Below are 20,010 nucleotides of genomic sequence, written 5' to 3'. Positions count from 1 at the left end.
CTGCAAACACAAGTCATCACTGACATCCCAAAACCATGCTGATAGATTACTTGGCAAATGCAAATTATCTCTTAGTGTAGGTTAATAGCAAAAAGAATCCAAGGGGGAGCAAATGGGTGGGGGAAGAGGGGGTTGGTAAATAGGATTAATGGTTTGCTGTCCTGGGTCAAATAATCTCATAACAACACAGAAGGATACTAAGTGCTGTAGCCCAGAAGAATCATTACTCCTAGAGGAAAGAAATAAAATGGATAGAAAATTCTGCTGGGCATTGTGTACAGCTCCTCTTGGCAACAATCTGTGTTGGTCAGTGCATCAAATTGCAGAGTGATGCATCATTGTGAATGCTTGGTGTCTTGGTACATAATGGAAAACAGCACTCTTTTCAAGAAGGGAGAGAGGCAGAAGAAAGTAAATTTATATACCAGTTAGCCTAATTTCAGTGGTAGGGAAGATGTGGCAGTCCATTATTAAGGGAAGTTTATTAAGAGTACATGGTGGCACATGATAAAATAGCATGGTTTCCTTAAGGGGAAATATTGCCTGACAAATCTGTTGGAGTTCTTTGAGGAAATAACAGGCAAATATAACAAATGAGATTTAGTGGCTGCTTAACAAGAGCCCATGATATTACAGGAAAGATACTAGCATACTCAGAAGATTGGCTGACTGGCAGGAGGCAAAGAGTGGGAATAAAGGGGGCCTTTTCTGGTTGGCTGCCAGTGTTGGGACCACTTCTTTTCAGGTTATATGCAAATAATTTGGATGACGGAATTGATGGCTTTGTGGGCAGGTTTGTGGATGATGTGAAAACAGGTGGAGGGGCAGCTAGTGTTGAGGAAGCTGGGAGGCTGCAGAGGATTTGACAGAATGGGAGAATACACAAAGTGGAAAATTATTTAAAGTGTAGGGAAGTGTACAGTCATGCACTTTTGTTATAAGTTTTATAAACTGAGAAAATTCAAAAATCAGAGGTGCAAGGAGACTTGGGTGTCCTCATGTAGGATTCCCTAAAGGTTAACTTGCAGTTTGAGTCAGTAGTAAGGAAGGCAAATGCAATGTCAACACACATTTTGAGAGGATTAGAACATAAGAGCAAGAATGCATTGTTGAGGCTTTATAAGGCACTTGGATCATTGAGAGCAGTTTTGGGCCCCTTATCTAAGAAAAGATGTGTTGGCATTGGAGAGGGTCCAGAGGAGGTTCATGACAATGATTTTTGATTGAAAGGGTTAATGTACAAGTCGTGTTTGATGGCTCTGGGCCTGTACTGTCCATTTAGAACAGATGAGGGAAGAACTTTTTAAGCCAATGAGTAATGAATATATGGAATTCATTGCCATAGATGGCTGTGGAGACAAGTCATCGGGAATATTTAAAGCAGAGGTCAATAGGTTCTTGATTAGTCAGCACATCAAATTGTATGGGGAGAAGGTAACAAACATGTTGAGATGGATGCTAAATGAAGGGAAATTAAGGATATGGGATAAGGGCAGGAACATGGAGGGATGAAAAATGCAACCATGACTTTCCCAAACAGTGCAGACGGTTGGTACAGAGTATATATTCTACTGCTGCTCACCCTTTCTTCTCTTATGTCATAAAGGCTTATTATTTCTTATTTATGGTAATATTACTGTGTTTGAGCTGCACGGACTGTGTTGTGCATCTTGGTGTGGATTTGGCAGAGTACCTTATTGAATGATAATAAACTTGAATTTCTCATTTCCTACTTCCAGAAGCTCTTCCAGCTTTTCTACCTTTTCTATCCCTACTCCTGCCCTAACCCAAACTCTCCCCATCACTTTGTAACAAAATAGTACACCCTGCCAGCAACAACTCTGCCATGACAACAGTAGAACTGACTACAGAAGCTTTGTGACTGGTTATCAAATTTATCCATATTATCCTTTGGCCTTAAAAGATACTGATTCACCATTTCAACCGCAAAACCAACCATCTTAAACGAAACAAGGAAAGCTGCAGCAAGATCATTCTTAAGGAGGAAGGCAAGGGTAACAAGAGGGAAAGCAAAATTATAACTTTATGTAATTTATAGTTTTTAAAATATATTGCACCGTCCTGCTGCCATAAAACAATAAATGCCAGTGATATTAAACCTGATTCTGATTTGGAAAGTGAGGATAATAGATCTTGAGACATAAAATGGAAATAAGCTGAATGGTCAGAGGAAATAATGGTGCAGGAGTTACCATGGGGTAGCCCAACTCCAAATACATTGCATGTAGTCTTTCACCCCTCCAACAACACACCAGGTATCTGAGCAAGAGGCAGTGGGTGATGAGAGAGGTGCAGTTCAGGGACAAAGGAAAATCAGGGTGACAGGGAAATAGAAGATCTATCAAGTACTGAGCAACACCACATTTAATCCACTGGGAGAAGAAATAAGCACACTGTATTTGCTCTAGACATTTATTAATAAGTCATATTACACCCATCCTGTAAATACACAATACAGGGAATTTAACTTGCAAGCTAGTACAAAAAAAAGCAACACATGCCTGTGGGATTGGCATGTACTCAGTCACCTTACAAAATGCAAATAAAAACACTTCTAGTTTTGTAACAGATGGTCAAGATAACACTGCTAGTTTTAAAATCCAATTCAGAATGGCTGGGGAAAATGATACAAAAACAAATCTGAACAGGTTCTCATTTACAAATGGTACTCCAGTGAACATTGTAAGTATCCCATTGAAGGCACATGGTAACTGAGCTGCATCACTTATGTGTTGTCACCACATATTCAATATCAGAGTTTAACAGATAAAGGTGAACTACAGTGTGATCAGGTTGTTTTGATTCCTTACACATTTATGGCTAAAACACTCTTGCAGCTAGCATTATTTCAGCAGACTGTTATCAGACAAATCCAGAAAAGGTGAGAGAGAAAACACAAATTATATAACTTTCTCTCTGAACTTCTTGAGAAGCCGTCAGATATCACCCACTTGCTCATTAGTATCATTTGCGTGTCCAGATTTTAGTTGACCCAAGAATTCTATTCTGTAAATCCAGCCCATTGACATGTAGAGTGCTTACTACCACTCTCTGAGCTCCTTCAGGTACTTGTATCTTTGCTGCTAGCAAGTGGCTATGCTGGTTCTGTTCTCCTTGGGAGGAGGAATTGGAATACCCTGCTTGGACAGTATCCACCTTGCATTTTGAGAAGCAACCCACAGAGACAAACAGATTGGTGAGTTACTGATTTATCACAATGGATGGGTGATGAAGGGAAGGGATAGTAAACATAATAATCACACCACAATTAAACTTGCACTGGCACTCCTGGTTAAACTTTAGGAAGTGGTATCACTGCACTAAAGTGAAGGGATGATCAGAATGCCATTGTCCTTAATGAGAAACAGCAACATCTGTTCAAAGCATCCAAGCACTGACTGGTACAATGTGGCCAACTGACAAGCAGTAACCACGTTATCAAATCAAACTCCCCCACCTCCATTCCTGAGTCCCTTAACAAACCCAATAAACTGACTGAAATGAATTGCTACAAAAGTAAGCTAGTTCCAACAGTTCTTCTTATCCTTTCAGACACCAAGTACAACCACTAATACACAGTGATGAATCACCCTCTGGAGGGACTGACTGACATGAAGAACTCTGACTGTAGGCATTTTATATTAATACAGCAGATGGAATTTTTAATTGGGGCAGGGGGAACTGCGCCTATGGAAGAAACTGTTGAGATTTAATTGTCACTGAAATGCCTGGTTTAATGTTCTGGAAACAGCCTTACAGTTTTGATGCATTCAGTTTTTAAACTAATGGAAGCTGTGGTTGTAATTTCTGATCAGTTACTACAGAAAGCACTGTAAATCTTACCACAAATTAACAGGCCTTCAATATGGTGCTGGAACAGTGTTGGGTAGCTTAGATGCAGGAAGTTGTGGAAATTTAAATGACATGACTACGTGTTTTACTTGAGTTACACCTGCCTGGCATAACTGCTCTGTGCCAGCCCATGTTCCTGACCAGGGTCCAGAATGCAAGGCATCTGACACAACACCTCAATCTCAATAACCACAGAACCTCCATTCCCAATAGGTCTATAGGAATCAGCAAGCACCACCCTCCGAATGGACAACATAAAAACTTACAAAGACATCAATGCACTCTTTAACCTGGCTGTCCGTAGCAGCGGTGTGATCTGCCTGAACTCTGGAAGCTAGCCCTGTGTTCCACAGTTTGAAATTCACTCCCCACACACAGCCCAGGCCTGAAAGGGAAAATTCAACAACTTAACTGAGTGGTGCCTTCAGCTAAATTGAAGAACCCCGACATGCCTACTTTACACTTCACTGAATACTGCACGGGAACACTGCACTGTTCATAAGTGAACATGCAGCAGATGCCAATGGAACTAAAACTCAAAATTTAAGCAATAACTTGACAACAAAAAAACCCAAAAATATACTGTTGTTATAACCTGTCTGAAAAATAACCCATATTAATGTGATCAATGGAGTAGCTGGATGATCTGAGCACAGGAACTTCTCAATCTGTGTTGTGAATGATGGTCTCATCCATGGGATATACTGAATATTACACAACTACAGCATTTTAAGACATTTAAATAATTAAGACACAGACAATTATTAAACATATTAAAAATTTGCTTTTAATTACACGGAAACACAAACTAAAGGTAATTCCTCAGGAGGTCATGAGCACTACCATCTGAATTCATTATCCACCTTTTTCCCAGCGTCCACAGTATAAAAATATTGAACAGATTACATTACATCATCTACTTCAGTTTTCTACAATTTAGAAGCCATTATAGAGGGAAACAAATGCTTGTCTCTCAAGCAGCTTTGCAATCATCAGGGTGTGTACATCGTACTGAATAGCCCACAAAAGAAAAAGCCAATAAATTTCTTAATAGTAACATGATCGATATAACACATATGTTTGTATGGAGCTTTGAAGCTCACACCCAAGAAATTTATTATGTTCTACTAAACCTGCACACATCACAAGTGGAGCACAGGAAACAAGCAGTTTAAGATATTAACTGAATGTAAGTTTCAGATATGGTATATAAAATGATTTAAACGTTTAGTACTTAAATGCCTGTGACTTCCCATCCACCTACCAATTACTTTATATGTTAAGAATTATTGAACTCACACTATTGTACATTTCTTTCTGGCAAAAACACTTGAAACAAAACACTCCCAGTTTAGGTTACTGTACATGCTGGTGCCAGAACTACCATCTCCCTCCCTTGTTTTTTGCATTAGCCTTCAAATATTGTTTTAATTAGCTATGCGAAATTCTGTAGCGTCAGTGACTGCTTATTAGTTGCTCTAAGTGAGGCAAATTATTTATATTGTGAGCACACATTTAAAGGAGCCAGGCATGATGGAAACCAACTGCCTGATTCCAAGCCTTAAAACTATTGTTCACATCCTCTGGCAATCTGCATGGTATAAAAGGACTATCTCACCAGCCACATCAGAAGATAAGGCAGGCTGCTGAGGAACAGGAAGTAAAGGGGATGGGGCTGAGTATCAAAAGAAAAATAGAAGTTCTTGTGCTGAGTCTGCAAACCTATCACTTGGCTTGGAGGACTAGATATTTTGTTTGTGTGCTAGGCAAAGTCCATACCCTACTGTCCGTTTCCAATGACATCAGCAATATGTTCAATATTATTGAGGACAATCACGAAAACTCTGAGGATATTGCGGGCAAGAGATACTGTTTCCATTGACAACTGCTACGAAACAAATCTCCCAAAAGGTTCAGCCTACAGATTTCACCTGTAGGGACCCTCAATAACTAGCAGAGTACTTATAAAATGTACTGGTTGCACAGATCCTATCTTGACATTGGGAGCCGGTAAGAGCATTTTCTGTTCTGTAACATTACCCCTACTCACAAATTTATGTTGTTATTCTCGACTACCTTAAACCACCCTTCCACCCCAACTCTAACCAATAACCACAACTTCCCTCAATATCTGATGGCATCTTTTGGATTTCAGCTCAAGTTTAATTATTGCCCACATTCTACTCAACGGAGAGATAATCAACCACAGAGGGAATAGGCAACACCACCAAGTCTCACCCTATTCTCAGGCATGTTTACACACATGCAGCTCTTAAGCGTCAGTGAATGGCTAGCAATGACGTGGAACCTTCCTTCCTGGTTCAAAGAAAGGAAACTAACTAAAGCATTTCTATTGTTTCTTCTTTTGTGATGACTGAAATTCAGTACCAATCAGGCTGAGGCCAACTGTGGAGCCTACCTGTTTTATACAGCTCCATGTAGTATCAAATAACAACCTAACCAATGGAAACATCATGGGCTCTGTATCAGTCCCTCACTTTGTGTGTATTTACCTTCAGCTTTTATAAGGAAAGCATCATATAACCAATATTGTAGGATTTAATTTTTTACAAAGTCACTTAAACCTGCAACTCAAAACACAAGACATTCTGCAGATGCTGGAAATCCAGAGTAACACACAGAAAATGCTGGAGGAACTCAGCAGGCCAGGAAGTATCAATGGGAAGGAATGAAAAGCCAACCTTTTGGACTGAAACCCTTAATCAGGATGAAGGCTCTCAGCCTGAAACAGCAACTCTTTATTCTTTTACATAGATGTGTCCTGATCTGCTGAGTCCCTCCAGCATTTTCTGTATTAAATCTGCTATTTATTGACACAGAAGTCAGTCTCCCACTAACAAATAACAGTTGATATATCTTGTTCCTCTAGTAGTGGCAGAATACTGATTTTTAAAAAAGTCTTTTTTTTCCCATTAGTGTTGGACTCCAAACACCACACAATTTAAGATACAATTCCAGAGATGAACAATAAAAAGTGTGCACTGAAAATCCCCAAAGAGGTTAAACTAAACTCCTACCACAATACTTACAGCACCCATACCCACATAACAAAAATATATTGAGGTACTGATGGTGCCAAAACTGAGAGACCATACCCATCAGGAAAAGACTGAAGAGACTGACCTTGACCATTTTATGAAAAATGCTCAGGTTTAGCCTTGCAGACTTTAAAGCCTGGCACAGTATATATCTTATGTACAGAAGCTATTTCTATATGTCAGGGGGATGTCAAATCTTGAACTCTATAGGTAAGATATCCATTAATAAATCTAAAAAAAAACAGGAGAACCTCCTTTATCCAGAGTGATTAACGTGCTACCAAGTTACATGCACAGAAGTACTTCAGAGAAAGTTAAATCTGTAAGGAGATAGGAATAGCTTACATTGATTAATCGGGGTGACAGGAGGCTTACATGGAGCACACACAGCATCACAGACACACTGCACCAAATAATTTGTTTTACTGCTATGGGTCGGTCCCCTCTTGTAAACCTGAATTAACAATCAAAATTTTAGATGCCCGATTATTTAAATCTTGACTGAAAGTAAATAATGTTATCCTGCTTTTAGAATTATTGAAGTCATGGTGACAAAGAAACTATCAGACTGCTGCAGGGTTTCTATGCTTTAAATGTGCCTCAGGTCTGATTTCTTTTTTTTTAATTACTCATCGTCAACTTTGCCCTCTTTCTTCAAAAAAGTGCCCTCATGCTCTTTAGCAGAAACAGGTGCTGTCACCCACTAGGCTTCCAGTCAAGGAGAGTCACGCTCAATGTCGCTGTCGTATTGTCACCCACCTGAGGCCAACTGGCTTGGCAAAGATCAGGATAAAACTCATTTGATAAACTCTTGTTATTTGACTGCTATATTTTAGACCAGATCAAAGTACAGCAAAAAATGTTTTATTGTATTTCGTAAAGCAAATTCTGGATACTTGGAAAAAAAGGGAATAAAAATACTGAATGCATTTTTTATACAAATAGGATTAAAGGGAAACCGCAAAACTTTATGAAACCTTAAATATGCAACATACAGAATTGGATCCTAGTAAAGATCTTTAGTATCCAATGCCTCACTACACTATGGCCAAAGAAAACTCTTCTGAAGTTAGCTCTTTGACTTCATGACAATATGTCTGCTACCTCTTTACTTGTTTGGTCATTATAGATTTTTAAAGTAGTTTATTTCTGCTATTCAGTGCTTTATAAATGATATGGCACCTGCAAATTAGTTTAACAAATACTTAATAGGAGTTGAGAAAACATTACTCTGCAAGCTGTCATATCATTGTTTGAGCAAAGCTTAAATAAAATCCAGCAAGACTAAATCACAACTTGGGATCACCGTTTCTTTGGTAACATCCAAGGGGATACGACAATACTGTTGCTTTGTCAAAGGTTAAAAAAGGCTTTTTTGATTAAATGTATATTTTATGTTATTCCCATCAACGTACATCACTATTTGAGAAAGCGTATTTTTCATCTATAATCATTAATTTTTGTTAATCAAGCTCCTCCTTTGTCAAAAGGAATCTAAGAAAGTAATAATAAAAAAAGCTAAACATAAACTAGATAATAGAAATCTGAAATAAAAACCCTAGAAAATACTAAAAATAGTCAGGCAGCTCCTGTGATAAAAGTTAGAGAATCTATTTGCTGGGCCAGTGACCTTTCGTTAGAAGTTACTTTCCATTTTCCATTTCCAATTATATAAAAAATGTAATCAATATAGAAAAATCTGAAAATACTTGTTAACTGTTTTTATACAGATCATACCGTTTCCACTCAGTGATGTTCTTTCAACTCATGAAGGGTTACAGTAGACTCTGGGTTTTTTTTTGTGAACATAGACACTGAGCATTAACCTTAACTGGGACCTGTGGCCACACAAGCAAAGTCACTGCGTAACGATCAGCTGGTAAAGCTGCTGTCTCATAGCGCTGAAGAACCAGGATCAATTCTCACCATGACTGTGGCTTTCCTCCAGGTGCTCCAGTTTCCTCCCACAGGAAAGGCTTGTGGGTAAGTAGGTTCTATAGACTGCTCTGAGTGTGTAGATTGAGTGGTAGTCAAGGGGTAGTTGATGAGAATGTTGGAGAATAGAAAAAACACGGGATTAGTGTAGAAATAGTGTTATCTGCTGACTGACTTTGGGAATCAAAGGGCACGTTTCTGTGCTGCATCTCTCTATGATGTGTTAGCAATGTATTTACCAGTGCTTGTAATAAAAATAATTAATCAACACACTCAATAGCCCAAGGTAGTTTCCAAAGGTCACTGAATCAGGAATCAGGAGGACTGCAAGATCATTTATCTCACCTATATGACCATTAGGCTGAAACACATCTACAAGTTAATGACAAAAGGCTCCAACCTGGTAATTGAACAGGTGTCATTTAAAATGTGACACCATAAAAATGAATAACGTATATAAACAATAAATTAGTCTTTGAAATGCAAACAGACCAGATAAATCTTAATCTAAACAGAACAGTTATTGGAAACTATTTCTGGGTTTGTTAAGTTACTTTCAATCCAGTGATAAATGTAGGATAACTCTTAAGCTTTAGACACTTAAACGAGGCAAAGAAAGGGAATTAATTAGCTATGTGTACCCTGCTCTTTAATATGTAGCTTTAATGTAGATGACGTAGAATATGTTCATTCTCTGAATGTGAGTGTGAAGCTGTTAACAGAAAGAATATTTGATAACACCATCAACTAGTCCTTCAAGGTGCCTCTGGTCACAATATGTTTGTTCTACTTCTGAGAAGCTGCAAGAACAGCTGATAGATGGAAAAATGCTTTATTTGAAAAACATTGCTGTGTATATGCCAGACCTGACCTGATGAAGTGTTCCAAACTCATGAGTCATCCAAGTAGAAAATTCCCCAGCAACAAAAGCTTTAAGAAATATATAAATACACAAATATATATATTAGAAAACAAAAGACAAAACAGGATAAATAACCACGTATTACTAATGTATCTATAACATTAACTTAAACACAAAGGTAGAAATGGCAAAAGAATTTTCATCCCATCCAAATAAATCACAAAAATTTGAATGAAAAGGGTTAATGAGTCAGCTATACTAGCTAAGATGGGGAAACTACACTTGGACCTGAATTTCTTTAAAGATACAACTGGTCTCTTGTAACAAGGCTCAATTGGCATCTCTGTCTGATCAGTTTTGGACATGGTTCTGGTGCTGAAAGACAGCTTGGAAATACTTGCAGATATAGACCTTGTGAACATAATGTTTCTTTGAAATACTATTTTTAAAGTTACTTTTTTCTCTCACTTGATTTCTTCTCACTAACCATCGGTGCTGCCCCTATCACACCCTCCAGTTGTCCTAGGCTGATTCACCACCTAAAATCCTCCTCTCTTCAAATGCTGCAGCTTTTACTGCAACTGTTAGATTCACAGCAACATAATCAGCCAAACAAATAAAGCACTCAAACAAGGTTAGATATCCACACTCTTCCCTTTCATGCCCAGATTCTGGAGCAATCTAATTGACACGCAACTCCATGATTTAAGATTACCATCGTCTGGATGGAATTATTAATCTGGTAATTAGAATGAGCACCATACCCAAGGAGTTTCAGTTTGCATCTTAATTTTAATGTGAGGCCAAGTTTGTAAATGTTAATGCATTTATGATCATTTTACTGTAAAGAGAATAGATGGTTTCACGTTAGCCAAATAAACATCTAACTTTAATCACACTACTAAGTAACGATCATTTCTTTACACTGCACCCTTTAGTTCTGCTGCACTCAAACAGGGGTTTATTGTTTAGATGCACAACTCAAGCTGAAAACATGATGTACAAAATTTTGAATAGAAGCATCAATTAAATTCAGTTCATTTTTCCTCTTACCAACCGTAATTTTACCAAAGCATCACATAACTTCTTTCACAAATTGTTGAGCTCAATTTCACCCCATTGCTAATCAATAAATTATTAATAACTTCCTAGAGCAACTTTTGCCCTGTGATTGACAAATTGAAAATCTGATGCAATTGTCTCTAAGGACTTTGACTTGTGTCGAACAGCCCTTTTCCAGTCTCGCACATCTTATTTCTACATATTTCAAGAGTCTTATGATCAATCTTCAGGCTTCCTGTAAGCTGGACAAAATGCTCCAGCTCCCAACCAAGATTCTCTTTTTTTCCCACCAATTACTTTAATTAATATAATGTTTTCAACAAAACTCTTTCATCCCTTTGGAATGCAGTCATTCACTACTTTGAAGAGATTAGTGTCCAATATCAAAAGATCAAAACAGCGGTTACAATGCACAGGAAAATGATACAAGAATGAGGCCTTGGGTGACTAAACTGGTTTCATTAAACACTGAATTAGACTGAAGAGCTTATGTGCGTTAAAAGGCTTCAGTGAGAAAATATTTTTTAAAAAGTACTGAATTTCTAAAGGTTTAAACCTCAAAACATTGTAGCGTGCTGACAAAGGACTTGAGGCTCCCTCCACCCGCCAGTAGTTAATGACCGCAGAAAACTTTCATTTAGAAACTTGTCAGTTTACTTTGCAGTTAAATGCAAATCTGTGGAATCTTGGCTTATTATTATCTCAATGTACTTGTAAATGTGTTAATGAATACTACTACTTCTGAAGTCATCTAGATACATTTTTCCGCAACTTAGCCATATATACCAAATAATAATCACCACAAACACACATGGCTATCAGTTAAAACTGTGCCAAAGATGTCTGTATTTTGAGAAGTTCTTTTAAAAGTATAAAGGGATTGCAATAGACTGATCAAAAGCTAAATATTGCAGATGTTGAAAATCTGAAATAAAAACAGAAAATGCTGGAAAGACTTAATAGGTAAGGCAGCATCTATGGACAGGAAAAAAAGTTAAAATCTCAGAATGAAGAATTAACATTTACTGTGTTTTTCACCCTTTTCACAAATGCTGCCTGATACCAAGTATAGATGTATAATTGGCTGTCTTTTACTCTACACGTGAATCCATAGCTGACTCCGACTTTTACTCTCTATCAACTATAGCACTCAGATAATTCTGATTGTTGTGCATATAGGTCATTGTAAGAGGGTACCCAATAAGAATCAATGGCTTCTGCAAGAGATTCTCTTTCTGGGATCTGAAGTTACAATTACTTATTTTTTTAAAAAAACTGTTTATTACTAAAATGATTTCAACACCTGTTATCTAATTCATTCCATAATATCCTTTCTAAATTAAAAAGACATCACAGAATATTTTTAGTATGTTAAAAATACAAATTGCTCATTTTTAACAAATTTCATCGGACAGACACTAGCTAGCTGGCATAGAGGTGTATCACTATAACAATCTGATCAGAAACTGTCAAATGGAAAATTCAGCTGCAGGAGCCAACCCCCAATTCACATATTGAATGTGGTAACAAATGCATCTGCTGCATCCAAGATTTAGGGCAATTGATACCTACTGTGCAAGGAATCATCATTTGCCCAATGCAATGTCCTGGAGTACACAAAATCTGATAAGTCATATTGGTACAGACCACACCATCCAACAGGTACTGTTAGCTTTTCAATCCCATCCCAACCGGCAGTGTTTGTTTTGGATGTCTTAAAAAAATGTGATCATTCTGATCACTGCTTCTCAACCCTGACAATGTTTTGTAATTTGAGGAGTTGCTCTTGAATAAGATCTCACTTTTGGTCAGCAGGGTCCTCAGCACTCTGCTTCTGTTCTTGATCTGGACCAGGATCAGGATCAGGATCAGGATCAGCCAAAGTTGAGCCAAACGCATTCTGCACAATTTGAAATCCAAATGACTCCAAGAGAGACATGTTCTGATGGGTTGAAAACGGTGAGCTTAGGCTAGTAGGCAAGTCATTCAGTGTTCCCTCACTGGTTTTGACATGAGCCTTTAGCATATGCTTATTCAGGTAGGACTTGGATTTAAAGACAGAGCCACAGTCTGGGCAGGTGTACTTCTTCGGTTCTGCATATAATTCAGCATTGGTCTCAACTTTAACTTTCCCATTGTTGAGGTCACACTGAAAAGACTCATCCTGGTCATGTTTCAGAGGAGACTTAAGGTCACTGATATCCGAGAGATCTGCAAAGGAGTCAGAGTTGTCCTGCAGGTCTTGATGCTGGCACTTCAGCCCATCCATCTCACCATCTGCAGAAACATAACAAAATATTACAGTACTTCATGGTAGGAAATTCAGTAACAAATCAAATGCTTAATTTCATTACCCAGAGCCACCACACTGCATCAATATTTTGATGAGACTACAGACTGAAAGACTTTTTCACTTCAAGAACCTGTTTCCAATGAAAGCTTTTCTATTAATTTACACAACTCATTGACTAATAATATTTCAATCAAGAAATAAAAAAACAGGATTTGCTTAAAACAATGATAATTTCATGGAATAATAATTTACCAGCATTTGTGTGTGTCAGAAAATTAGAACCCAAACCTAAAGGCCTAGTCTATTGATCCCAGCACTCTCTGAAAGTAATAAGCAGTTAAAATAATGACAGAATGTCTAGAAATATAGTGCACACAATGTGGTAACTTAAAATTCCAATCCAGCCAGCCAGACTCTGAAAACAAGATAAAAGGCAGAGGCCAGAAGAAGAGAGCAAAACAGAAGTTAAAGCTGACTGGATATTCGCTTACATCTACTCTGTGCCATTAGCAGAGCAACTGGGGAATCTACAAGGCTGGACAAGACAACAAATTCAATATCATAAGAGTTCTGAGTAGTGAACACATTTCTCATATTCTTTACAAACAATGAAGAATGAACTTTGAAGCAACTTTTATAAAATGAGCATTAGATTTATTATCAGTGGTATACGTGGCAAGATCTGTTGTGTTGTGGCAGCTGTACAGTGCAGGACAAAAATTACTATAAGTTAGGAAAAAAAGCAAACAGGCCCTTTGGCCTATCTCATCTCTGTCAAATTGGGTGCCTTGTAAACCAGCAACACACAAAAAATGCTGGTGGAACACAGCAGGCCAGGCAACATCTATAGGGAGAAGCGCTGTCAACGTTTACGGCCGAGACGCTTCGTCAGGACTAATTGAAAGGAAAGATAGTAAGTCCTTTCAGTTAGTCCTGACGAAGGGTCCCTATAGATGCTGTCTGGCCTGCTGTGTTTCACCAGCATTTTGTGTGTGTTGCTTGAATTTCCAGCATCTGCAGATTTTCTTGTGTTTGCTTTGAAAACTAGTCCCACTTGCCTGCATTTGGTGCATATCTAAACCTTTTCAATTCATTAACCTGTTCAAACTGTCCTTTGTAAATGTACCTGCCTCATTCATTTCCTCTGGTAGCTCATTCCATACATCCACCACCCTCAGGGTGGAAAACCTGAAATTCAAGTTCCTTTATAACTCTCTAGTTTCCAACTCCCCTATCTGGGGAAAAAAGAATGTAACTCTCCACCTTATCTGTATCCTTCATGATTTTATAAGTTCTGTAAGGTAACTCTGGGGAAAAAACAGTCCCAGCCATCAACTCTCTCCTAACTCTCCAGCTAACTAAACAGAGAAAAACCCCAAAGTAAGCTGTGAGTGAATATTTTTTGAAATTCTCTCCAAAAGATTCTTCAGTGCTTATAACACAATTCTCTCATTAAACAAAATGTGACTAAAGGATTGGTGCTAATTATTTTGGTTAGTTTTGGTATGAGATGGCTAATAGTAGTCATCATTTTGATGCAACTTAAAACAATCAATTAAATTCTATTACCAAGAAAGCAATATTATAAAATAATTCCATTGAAATTTATCAGGAAACATCATTTTCATATGATCAAGATATCTTTTGTGTTGCAAAATGGCTAGTCTGTTTGGACTATCAGAAGGTAAATCAGAAGTTGCGAGATAAATATTTCCCATCTTGTTAATGAAATAATATCAGAACTCAGTTCTATATTTGAATAACTCATTTTCATGAAGTTTGAAGTTTTTACAAATTAGAATTTTTTAAATCTAGTTTTGAATTTTATTGATTTCTTTCTAAAACTGAAAAATTCTCTGTGTAAAACAGCCTATCAGTTTAATTTTTATATTTTAGGGTGGAGTACATTTTAAGCAAACCTGTTTTCCCTATTACTTTAATGATGGTTAAATTCAGTGTTTTAAATCCAGAATAGACTACCACCCTGATGAATTTCACAAAAATGTGCATCACACAGAGTCACTTCTTCATCTAAGACTCATTTTGATCTGTTCACTTTTCCTGTTAGCCTCCCACTCTACATCATCTTCCCCTGATTTAAAGGCCAGCTAGACTTTTGCTGAAGTTTCTCTCCAGGTGCCAGACTAGAAGCTTACAGCATTTAGTCCCCTCTACACAATGAATGCGTATTTCTCTTCTGCCTGAACTCATTGCAGATATTGTCCAGTCGGAACTTGGTAAACGAGTGCATGCCACCCATCAGGCCATCTCCATAATAGGTTAGCATTTCAAAATGGCAGAGTTGAGAAGTAAATGCATGATTATAAGCAGAGGAGCCGTATCCAAAAGTTAAGAAGATGTGTCAACAAAATACAACAACTACTTCTACCTGAAACAGTGAGGGAACCGTTTTCTGACAAACTCTTGGCTTCTTTAATGTACTAAAGAAATGTTCTATATTCTGTTATAAGGCTATTAACTTGCAATGCTAATTCAAGGTCTTTCTTCTTTCGACAGATGTCTGATCTGCTAGGCATTTCCACCATTCTCCGTTTGGCTTCCTTCACCATTGTAGTGGACTGCATTTCAGAACTTAATACAATGAACTTCATTTTTTCTTCTCTTTCTAACTGAAGTGGGCAGTCTCATAAGCAACAACTCTGACTTGCACTTTCAAGGATACTTCCTTTGTCATGTATTCTCTCTCGTGCTCTGCAACTTAAAGTTTGCTTTCTCACGATACTAATCTGGGGGAAAATCTTTAACCTGAAACACCAACTGTTTCTCTTCTTTCAGATGCTATCAGAATGCTAAGATTTTTCAGCAGTTTGTTTTTATTTTAAATCTCTACCACCTGCAATATTTTTGACTTCCAATTAAATTCCATCAGCATTTGTCTTATTAGAGCTTAGTTAGCAAATTTGATTCTTTTCCTCTTTTCTATCACCCCATCCTGCTATAGTTAGTCATTTTATTGAATGATAACTCCCTGTCCTGGATATTATCTTGTGGAAAAGAAAACGAAATACTGTGGTGTAAGCAACTTCACATCTCTTTTCAATATCCCTTGCTCTCTTTATGCAGATTAATCCATACTCAAATGCTCTGACTGGTTGGGATTGGTTAATTCAACCTAGTGAAAGATTTCATGGGTATGTATTGCAGTTATTAATATAACCATTGATAACAACATCTCCCTGATAAAACACTGTTATTGTACAGCAGGTAAAATTAGGACTTACAACTTACAACTATTTCTGCCCACGCACACAATACAAAGAATGATGGCAGTTAGCTTGCCTTGTAACGAGCGTGTTCTGTCAAAGTGAAAAGCCATCTCCCCGCTCTGCGTTTGCTTGTGAATCATGATCTGAGTCTGGGGCCTGCACCGCCTGTCACAAGGATCAGAAGTGTGCGAGGTGGGAAGAGGGACACCATGGTGGGTTTTAATATGGACCCTTAAGTAGGAAGCAGTGGAAAAACCTGAGGAAAAAGACAGATGAGATTCTGTCACTCCATCAGATGAAACCTCAGCACCCAGCCTTCTGAACATCCAAGGTTAAAATATTCCAGAACTCCAAGGTTAAAATATTCCTTTCTAATGGGGCTATTTCATGTTCAATACATTTTCTTCTTGGCTACTTCACCCAGTCATTTTTCCCAAACACATGCAATACTTGATGTCAGGCAGTCTCCTTCAGACTGTATGGGGATGAGGCAACTTTGTCAGTAGCCTTTACAACACATTAGTATCCATGTACTTTATAGGAATAGAAACATACTTGCATCATTACACTGAAATGCTTTGTGATTCTCATATTATCAGGCAGGTCTAGGCAACATTACCACCAATGAGACCCATATCCAGAAGCACTTCTTCAGCTCTAAATTGTCTATTTGGCAGCTCATGTTAACAAGAAGATTTTAAAATAATATAACATTTTCTTTAAAACAATCGCAAAAACTCATTACTTAGAATCATAAACTCAGGTTTACAGTGCTGACCATTATTCCAATCTGCCCACCACAGTTCAAGCTTGTAACCCTTGTTGAATGCTATGTAGAAATCAGGGCTTGTTGTGAAGCAGACCAGTGCTGATACAGATTGGTTATACTTTTAGCTGGGCCATCAGTTACAATTGAGGAACAGGATGGACAGAAATTGATGCTGAAATAATAAGATTCCAAATGAATATCAACCAAAGGTATTCTTCTTTCACTCCCTCGAGCTCCAGAAGCCAGCTTAACTGAGAGACCATGGGAAAAATCTGGCTTGACTGATGTCACAGCATGAAATGAGGTACAATACGTTAAAAAACAGCTCTTAAATAGTTAAAGGGTATTGTCCTGAGTCAGATGGAGTACACAAACATAAAACCAACTTGGATCTGCGGTTGAAAACAAGCTTTTCAATCTTCTTGATGGAAGAATGGGTATGTGGTGTGGCGAGATCCATCTGTTCCATTCTAAGAACACAAACTCAAAAGGAGTAACACAAAGGCAATGAAATAAAATAGGCTATAATGTGCTGTTCCAATGTAGAACACAGGAAGTTAAAGTTAGAAGAGCTTGTTCAAAATGAAAATCCTATAATACTCAATTTTTTTTAGATACCCAAGAACCCATCAGAAACCATAAAGCAGCAAAGCAGAAAGTAGTCAGCAAGACTGTTTGGAATGATCACAATCACCAATCGCAGCAGTTCTTGCAGAAAGCAGACTAACTCACACGACTAAGAAAATGTGACTGCGTAATCAACAATATAACTAGACTATGCAACAGATCTTCGTTATCAGGTCAATGCTCTCATCAGGATTATGTAATAGCAGAGGTGATAAGTGATTATAACACAGCTCTTCTCAACTCCCACCTCTTAAACTATGAAGGTATGAAAATTACAAGTAATCTACTCAAGGCAGCCAATTTCCACTCCTATACTGGACAATAAGATTCCTTGCCCTTCAGCGTCAAGAGCAAAAATTTAAGTATCCATACTCTGTTTTTGAAACAGAGTTTACAGTATACTTCTGTCCCATTCTACCTGAAGATTCACCAAAAGCCTTTCATTAAACAGTCAGCCTAATTTTAAACCTAAGTTTATAAGCAAGACTCAATTGCAGAATTAAAAGTAAAAAAAAGTCCTGGGATGACTCTGATCAACCAACTTCAACTCTCAATAGACAGATACATTAGGGACTTAACACTGACATTTAGAATGTGTTAATGGATTAGCTTAGTTGGCCATTTGATGACCACTTACTTGGTCTGGCACAACGTTGTGGGCCAAAGGACTTGCTCCTGCGCTGCTCCAAAGTATACAGAGCGTGTCAAAAAAATTGACTCTGTGCTGTACCATTCTGTCATAGGTAGACTGTAGCAGTAAATCACATAGAAGAATAGGAATGCTGTACAGAGGGGACCATCTACATAAATCTAAGATATACTGACGTGCAATTCTGAGGAGTTATGCATGAAGAGAAAGCACCGGAACACAGTCAGTAAGTACAAAAATCACTGATAGGTAGCTTCAGGATTGGAAGAAAATATAAAGGGAAATGGCAGACGAGATTAGAATATCATTTTAATTAGTTGCTACTTCTCCAAAATACTGAAATGGACACTGGCACACCCTCTTACCCCATCAAGTGTATCTGATCAGTTGTGCAAGGTTTTAAGGAACACATTCCAAACAAGTCTATAAATGGTAAAGCGCTGCATCATCCAGCTCTAGATGTGAACTTGAGCTTCATCTAGATACTGCAACATAAAGAGTAGAGTGGGATTTCAATTACATCTGTGTAAAAGATGAATAGATGCCTTCGTCAGATTAAACTAGATATTCAGAACATTAAAACATGTTTCAATATACATGGGAGGAAATATGCAAACCAACTGATGCAGTGCATAGCCTCAACAGTCCAGTTATATCCTTTTCTCAACTTCAACTATTAGATTTGAAAGGGCTACATTTTCATTTCTTCTGGGTAGAGTGACAATTAAGTAATCTCTATAATGAAGAGAAAATGTTGCATTTAAGATTTTAAACCAAATGACTTTATATTATTTTTATCCCAGCCAGTAAGGCAACAGTGACACTGGTTGGATAATTCACCTACTCTCAGTCTTGGTGGTACGAGGAATGTGTATACTTACATGAAGGAACAGAAAATCACCCAACATTCAGAACAAATTAACCCAAGTCTACAAGCCTCAATTAATCAATATGGCAAAACACTGATAATCCACTCGTCAAACATTTAAAAATCCTAATGGCTCAACATCTGATTCATCAGTTGATGTTTCCCACATTGACTTCTACCTCACTGGATTTACTGAAAAACTAGTAATAATACTGTGTAACAACTAAAAAGTGAATCCTAAGTGTGCTGCAATATGGAATAACATTCAATATTCTGAAAAACCTGCAGGTCCAACACCAAAGTCCCTACCATACTGGATTAAAGTTGAAGTCTGTCCCAAGCCTTATAGGCTCATCAGGCTGGTGCTTACGCCAGTTTCCCTGGTGTGAAGCGACTGAGAGTACCAGACTTCCCCCCACGCCCCCCCCCACCACCAAATAGGATGCCAGTCCATCACGAGGTTAACTCCCAGTATTTTGCCAGTACCCATTTTCAGCTGAGTGGACTGGAGCAATGTGTGGTTAAGTGTCTTGCTCAAGGACACAACACGCTGCCTTGGCTGGAGCTCAAACTCACGACCTTCAGATCGCTAGTCCAATGCCTTAACCACTTGGCCACGTGCCACACACCATACTGGATTATTATAGGTTTATTATAGAACCACCGAACATTACAGCACAGTACAGGCCCTTCAGCCCTCCATGTTGTGCTGACCCATATACTCTTTAAAAAAAAGTACTAAACCCACACTACCCCATAACCCTCTATTTTTCTTTCATCCATGTG

The 20,010-nt window shown here is 38.0% G+C and overlaps 1 protein-coding gene across 2 annotated transcripts in view; it reads right to left on the bottom strand.

The window, feature by feature from the left end:
* Nucleotides 1–6,964: 6,964 nt before the first annotated feature.
* The window catches only part of patz1 (POZ/BTB and AT hook containing zinc finger 1), a 63,688-nt gene continuing 50,642 nt past the window's right edge, over nucleotides 6,965–20,010 (bottom strand). The window contains exons 4-5 of one of the 2 annotated variants that reach the window (XM_059983270.1): nucleotides 16,385–16,567; nucleotides 6,965–13,068 (exon numbers count right to left, since the gene is read on the bottom strand). In XM_059983270.1, the coding sequence (XP_059839253.1) occupies nucleotides 12,590–13,068; nucleotides 16,385–16,567 (662 nt within the window). In that variant the 3' untranslated portion in view covers nucleotides 6,965–12,589. The remainder of the gene's footprint in view (nucleotides 13,069–16,384; nucleotides 16,568–20,010) is intronic. The other variant, XM_059983271.1, reaches the window with a different exon arrangement.

Source organism: Hypanus sabinus, chromosome 10 (assembly GCF_030144855.1).
Source record: "Hypanus sabinus isolate sHypSab1 chromosome 10, sHypSab1.hap1, whole genome shotgun sequence".
In the NCBI taxonomy this organism is placed as follows: Eukaryota; Metazoa; Chordata; class Chondrichthyes; order Myliobatiformes; family Dasyatidae; genus Hypanus; species Hypanus sabinus.
Note: the sequence above shows the minus strand (reverse complement) of the source record. Positions and strands in the feature narration are given on the sequence as shown.